General features: G+C 42.2%; 1 protein-coding gene across 1 annotated transcript; it reads left to right on the forward strand.

Annotated features, from left to right (window-relative positions):
• Positions 1-693: 693 nt before the first annotated feature.
• fgb (fibrinogen beta chain) lies at positions 694-6,763 on the forward strand. The gene is made up of 8 exons (XM_076983220.1): positions 694-2,790; positions 2,901-2,915; positions 3,209-3,409; positions 3,894-4,077; positions 4,716-5,057; positions 5,423-5,545; positions 5,669-5,954; positions 6,111-6,763. The coding sequence occupies exons 1-8, from the start codon at positions 2,716-2,718 to the stop codon at positions 6,340-6,342; spliced, it is 1,458 nt and encodes a 485-aa protein (XP_076839335.1). The 5' UTR covers positions 694-2,715; the 3' UTR covers positions 6,343-6,763.
• The last annotated feature ends 260 nt before the right edge of the window (positions 6,764-7,023 follow it).

The raw sequence follows: 7,023 nt of genomic DNA on the forward strand, positions 1-7,023 counted from the left end.
TGCTTAAATTTCAAAGCTTTTATTTATCATTTATAAGTTTAAAAATCTTCACATGCCACTCACTGTCTTCACACGCCATTCATCCGATTTCTCACGCTGAAAAAAATCTAGTTTATTACTAGTTCTCCCTGGCGCCAACCACTGGTGATCAATCGCATATATATATATATATATATATTTTGACACCCCCGGTCAATGTTTGACACACACACCACCCCCCATGGGACATCATTTTCACATATGGATCGGCCACCACAGAGTCCAGACCTGAACCCCACTGAGAATCTTTGGGAGGTGCTGGAGAAGGTTTTGTGCAGCGGACAGACTCTACCATCATCAATTAAAGATCTTGGTGAAAAATGAACGCAACACTGTGGATTGAAATAAACCCTGTGACACTGCAGAAGTTTACTTTTTTTTGGCCAGGCATTGCATATGTTCATATGCAGTGGCGTGCACAGACATTTGGGGGGGGGGGGGGGGGGGGGGGGGGCAAGTGCTCGGGGTTGGGGGGGGCACACGTGTAACACTTCATTATAAAAAAATTACAAGTGCATGTTGAATGAAATTTGACTTTTATTTGTAACATTCTCTAAACATGAGTTTTTAATGGAAAAAAGTCACACCGCCAACTGATAAAATAATCCATATCCAATATTAACTATATACAGTCATTGTTGTTAAGTCCTTCAGTTAACTTCTGTTTACCCTCCACTGTCTGCAGGCCTTGTTTCATACATTTTGCAATTAGTAAACCAATATAGGCTTAAAAAGACCAAAAAGTACGAGAAGGAGTTATAGGCTACTGAGTGTTGTCATTACATGAATGCAGATGGGCATTTTTCACAGGTAATGGGGAACTTCCCGTTTCTTCTTTCACAAATGAATGTGTTAATTTATGTTGCCTAACAAAACCTATACGACAGAAAACTTTCAGCTTAACACATAGATTTGCAAACTCTACCTTAATTATTTGTATGTGGTCGTCCTCACGTTATCTATCATTGATTTGGGCTAGTGCGACTAGTTTATCAGGTGACCAGTCGGCTAAAAATGCTTAGTAGTTTGGTGCTGTATGAGACATTTTACTGCACAACAAAATGATTTCACGTTGGGCTTAAAGGACAAACGGTACGATTTGACTTGATGTGTATGTGACCTGGCTGGTGGGGACGGGAGAAGAAGTCTATCTGTGAGCGTGTGTGCTGTGCTGAAGACGCTTCCTTCCACTCGCTGAACTGAACTGCTGCTGCAGCGCATCTGGTGTTAAAGGAAGAGAGAGGTCGGGTGTGTGCGAGGTGGTGGCGCATTTCAGGGCATTGTTTTTAATTGATCAGGTTTTCAAAAGATCATTTCAAACCGACCTCAGTAAAATGTAAATAATAATAATAATAACAAAAAAAAATGAAGTTTCAAAAGGGCACATTCGTTGATAAAGGGCAGAGTTGTGTCTATGTGTGCACGCCACTGTTTACATGTATGTTTCCTTAATCATAGTTGCTGTGATTTAAATCATAGGTCCTAGTTTTTTATAGACTTGTCCAGGTGTTGATAAAGCTCATATACATCATTCTTATATGATAAATATCGTCAGTTTGGCTGCATCAAAAGATTATTGGTGGTTTTTAAATGCATTTTTGCAATTTCAAGCACCAACCAATGAACCAACATGATTAGCTTTGTCAGTGTCTTGTGAGAATATCACAATACCAGGACTGTATGTAAGAATGTAGTTTAAAAAAGCAAAACAAATAGCTAAAAATTAAAACTGTTAGTTGGGCTTTGACAAGCAGGTGGTGCTGAAGTTCAGCTGAAGTCACTGTATGTGTTCTGTATGGTACTCTTTACTGATCATGAGGCCGTTCACTTGTGAAATTTGGTCAAATTGATGATTCAGCATGTGAATCAGAGTGGTCAGTGTGATCAGTGTGTTCACCTGATAAACGTTCGTCTGTCCAATCATTTGCCACCCATACCTCATATTAAGAGTCAAGGACGAAAACAAGTGTTCATTTTGTCCCTCAAACCACAGTGTGTGTTTGCACACTTGCTTGTACTAAACACAATAATCCAGGTGAACCTAATTCCAATATTTTGTAGCATGCTTTTCTTGTATTGAGTCCATTTTGCCGAACACTATGTATATATATACAGGGCCAGAGTGGGCCACTTTTTCAGCCCGGGAGTTTCATGCCCAAATCCGGCCCAAAATTATTTTTCCTTCTCAATCGGCCCAAATTAGAGATTGACATGAGCCGGCCCATCGGGAATCCTCCCGAATCTCCCGATTAGCCACTCCGGCTCTGTATATATGTTTCATTTGTTCAACAAAATATAACTATCTGCAACTTTATAATGTAGTGAGCTAGTCTATGTTTAGCATTAAAATAAGCAGAGTGATTATAATATTTTTCACATCACTGTAGTTCTTTTCCCTCTAAATATATTGGGAATGATCACCTGTGAGTCACTGTTCATACTTTTGCAACATCTATATTGCCACATTTCCCAAAAACGATTCTCTGATTGCTGGTACTAAGGTCCCTCGAGTTAACGATTACCCATCATGCCCTTCAGTCCGTCCTATTGAATTGGACTAAAACGTCAGGGGCTCGGAGGGAGCCGTGGGGTATAAATGCAGGAATTGGCGTATTGAGTGAGATACTGAGAAAGAGTGGGGCCACAGTCTGTGTTTGAGGGCCTTTGCTGTCCAAAATGAAGTTAACCCTGTTGCTCTGTCTGTGTGTGGCTGGAGCGCTCAGCTCTGAGGACTATGATGAGTATGACTCAGTAAGTGGATCTACATGCATTTATTTTCACCTTTTAATTTCATCAAATGCTGCGTGGCCAGCATTTCTCAATTAAAAACTACCCGTTGACCTGTTGTCTCTCTGTTGCAGGAAAAAATACCAGCTGTAAGTTATCCTTTTTTTCCCCCCTTGGGGCCTTTGATCTAAAAGAAATGACAGAACTGTAAAGAAACCGTAAAGCTGTAATCCATCAAGTATCACAAATGTTATAATTTAAGGTGGAATGTAATTACAAAGTATGCAGTTTTCTTTGGCTTTATCACTGCTAACCAGATTTCACTAAAACACCTGTTGGTATCAGTTGTTTTAAGTCGTAAGTTCTCACTGACTGTCCAAAAATCAAAAGGAACTCTGCAGACTCTCACCTTCTAAATGACTTTGGTGAACGTCTTCTTTAGCCCAAAGAAGAGGTGGATCCTCGAGGTCATCGACCTGTTTCCAAGGGACGCGAGGTGTACACACCTGTTGTTGCTCCACCCCCGATTGGTGGAGTGAGCCGCTACGCCGCCCGGCCCACCGACGCTCCAGTCAGAAGCCCTCAAGAGAAGCCGGAAGAGCAGCCAGACAGCGGTGGATGCACCCATGCCTCAGAGACCATGGTAACGGCTACGCTTCACACTGACGATTCGGTCTGATTGCTAGCTAGGTACACAAGCCCACGTTTATGCAGCTGCACATTTTGTTTGTTCATCGGACCTGATGGAAAAATTATATGAAGTTGGTGGTTCGGCTGTATTTATGAGGCGCTTACATGGGTCATGTGCTTGTGGTGATCGATATGTGAACACTGCACCTTAGCAAAAAGATACTGTATGTACACTATAAAGATTATACTAATAAAACATTAAGATTAAACCTAACCAGTTTTAAATGAACACAACCACTAGTTTTCTACCTTTCCCTATCTTGTATACCTCATAAGTCACTTACTACTACCAGATCTACTTTGCCCCATGCCTTCCCCAGCTGACCAACACACTAGATCCATCTAAACTAGTTTTATGAAGATGTGGTTGATTGTAAAGTGTTGGAGAACGTCTGAGAGGAAGGTTGGTGACTTCTTCTTCTTGTTTCCCTCTATAGGGGGTGCTCTGCCCAACTGGATGTGAGCTGAAAACAGCTCTACAGAAACAAGAGCGCAGCGTTAAGCCCGTCGTGGCTCAGCTGAAGAAAGACGTGGAGTCCCTGTCTCACACCTCCAACACCGTCTTCAGATACGTGGTGGACATGTCTGCAGAGGTCACGGAGAGAATGAAAATAAGTAACGGTAAGAGCAGATCATAATTATCCTCAAGAGCACATTAGAATTAGATGAGAAGGTCGATCACAAGTGCAGGAAGGTAGGCTTGATTAAGTATTGTTATCATGATCAACCTCCTAAAATAATCAGTTCCTTCCTTAATATTGAGATCTTGATTGAAGTCCCTTTCTCCAGAGTGAATGGGAAGGTTATTCAAGGTAGTAAAAGCAGCAAGTATAACGTCCTGTATTACTATGTTGGTTCAAAATGAATTACCAACAATGTGTAATTTTTGGCAGGTTGTGACTGTAGGTATTTTTGTTTTTGGTAGATCTTGCCAAGGTTGCATGTTATTAATTAGCTTTATTTGCTAAAAAATGTCCTTGCGTATACAAGGAATTTGTTCTGTGTTACATTAGCTCCTGTCACACAGTAGCTTATAAACATAAATACAAGAGACATTTCAACCACACATACAATACACCTACCTGTGCACGTGCACACACACATAAACCTTACATGTACATCCTGCTTCAGTTGTTAAAAGTCCTGAGTTTAGTGGGAAGAGGCATTTTTAGAATGAGTAAGGAAATAAATAAACTGAACCGAGTGAAAAAGTAGAGTAGATAAAGGCAGATTAATGTGACCCTTCTCTATACCCTTAGGAAATGACCAGCTCGTTAACCAGTACACAGATGACCTGGAGTCACAGCACGTCTACATAAAGGAGGCTGTGGATGTCACCTTTCCTCAGAACATAAAAATTCTTCAGTCTGTCCTGGAAAAAATTAGAGACAAGATCCAGCGTATCGAAAAGGCCATAGCGACCCAGAATGACAAATGCAAAGAGCCGTGCAAGGTGTCCTGCCCCATCCCCGTGGTGTCTGGCAAGGACTGCGAGGACATCATCCGCAAAGGAGGTGTGACGTCGGAGATGTACATGGTGCGGCCGGACAGCTCGCTGCTGCCGTACAAGATCTACTGTGACCAGCAGACCGAGAAAGGAGGTACTTCTGCTGTTGTGGTGTCTGCGGATGCGTTTACGCACGGCGCAGTAGAAGGGAGGAAAACTTTGCGAAAATTAAGCGCCGTTAGTTGTTGAACCTGCAGTGCATTTGTGCATTTGGTTTTGCAGCTAAGCACTGGCACTGAATGAGAGCCTGTTTTTCCATGTCCATCTGACTGTTGATGTTTTCTCTTTGGAATGACATATGATGGAATCACGGGATGATGGGATGATGGGATGATGGAATGATGGAATGATGGGATGATGGGATGAAGGAATGATGGAATGATGGGATGATGGGATGAAGGAATGATGAGATGATGGAATAATGGAATGATGGAAGCTCTGACTGTTCCTTTCTCTCAGGCTGGCTTCTTATTCAGAGCCGTCTGGACGGCAGTGTGGACTTTGGCCGACGCTGGGATGACTACAAGAGAGGTTTTGGAAACATTGCCTTCGATAATGGGAAAGGTCACTGCGAAACTCCTGGTAAGGTGAATGCCAACTGGTAAAGTCATGGTGTTTTATATACTCATAAAGTAGCATCTTGCCTTCATTAAACACAAATGTTATCCACGTTTCATTAAGTTTCACACCTGCTTCGTGTTTTAGGCGAGTACTGGCTCGGCAATGACCGCATCAGTCAGCTCACCAAGATAGGCCCCACCGAGGTCCTGTTCGAGATGCAAGACTGGACAGGTGTAAAAACCAAGGCGCAGTATCAGCAATTCACTGTGCAAGGGGAGTCCACTAACTACATCCTCGCCGTGGGCAAGTACTCTGGGACCGCTGGGAACACACTGATGGAAGGGGCAACGGAACTCTTCGGCGAGAACCGCACCATGACCATTCACAACGGCATGATGTTCAGCACTTTTGACAGAGACAACGACAGATGGTGAGACACCTTCGCGTGCGGCGAAACCCTGCACATAAAGATTTGTCTAGATTTGTATAGACTTATCTAGACATAATGCACACTGCCGTCCTAATGAAGTGTGAAATAATGTATGTAACAGGAATCACTGATATATCTTCTTGTCTGTACGGTTAGGGTTCCCGGTGATCCTTCTAAGCAGTGTTCAAAAGAGGATGGAGGTGGTTGGTGGTACAATTCATGCCACTCGGCCAATCCTAATGGCCGATACTACTGGGGTGGCTCCTATACAAAGTACATGGCCAAACATGGAACAGACGACGGTGTTGTGTGGATGAACTGGAAGGGCTCGTGGTACTCCCTCAAGACCATCAGCATGAAGATCAGGCCGTATTTTGCTCAGAGATAAAGGGAACATATAAACCCACACACACTCACGTATGCACACGTGTGTGTGTGTGTGTATTCACAACAAGAACTGTAATGAGATGCTTTTAGGGTGACCATGTCTGTCCTTGAGTTTTCTTGTTTTTCCTCATAATGCTAGAATCATAATAAATGACACTGGAAGAATAAATATAAGAAGAAAGGAGATTGTGTCATCAGTAAAAATAGTAAAAAAGTGTTGTGATCACAAACCATTTTTGGTCTGGTTGTTCAAAAGTTTCTATGTAGATTTGTTTTATTATTTATGCAGAGTATTTTTGGTCTAAAATGTGACACAATACACCTGTAAAATGTACAAAACAAGTATGAACAACAAGTATGAACAACAAGTATGAACAACAAGTATGGTCTCCAAAGTCCTCATTAAAGTTACCCTTCAATGATTTTGTATCTTCAGTTGTATTTTATTAACGGACACACACACACACACACACCCACACACACTAGATAATTAGATAATTCAAAACACACAGCACACAAACACTAAAAAACCCTAACACCCCCCCTCATGCTCACACACACACACACACACACACACACACACACACACACACACACACACACACACACACACACACACACACATTTCTTTCCCCTATTAATAGAACTGTTTGGTCAGCATCACTCATCTGTACTGTTACAA

This window comes from Brachyhypopomus gauderio, chromosome 20, assembly GCF_052324685.1.
Source record: "Brachyhypopomus gauderio isolate BG-103 chromosome 20, BGAUD_0.2, whole genome shotgun sequence".
Classification (NCBI taxonomy): domain Eukaryota; kingdom Metazoa; phylum Chordata; class Actinopteri; order Gymnotiformes; family Hypopomidae; genus Brachyhypopomus; species Brachyhypopomus gauderio.

What these genes read in the sequence shown, in the direction of transcription:
- fgb (XM_076983220.1), top strand. Translation starts at nt 2,716, where the DNA reads ATGAAGTTAACCCTGTTGCTCTGTCTGTGTGTGGCTGGAGCGCTCAGC. An exon ending in CCCATGCCTCAGAGACCATG is followed by an intron (nt 3,410 to 3,893) that starts GTAACGGCTACG and finishes TTCCCTCTATAG; the next exon opens with GGGGTGCTCTGCCCAACTGG. An exon ending in CCAGCAGACCGAGAAAGGAG is followed by an intron (nt 5,058 to 5,422) that starts GTACTTCTGCTG and finishes CCTTTCTCTCAG; the next exon opens with GCTGGCTTCTTATTCAGAGC.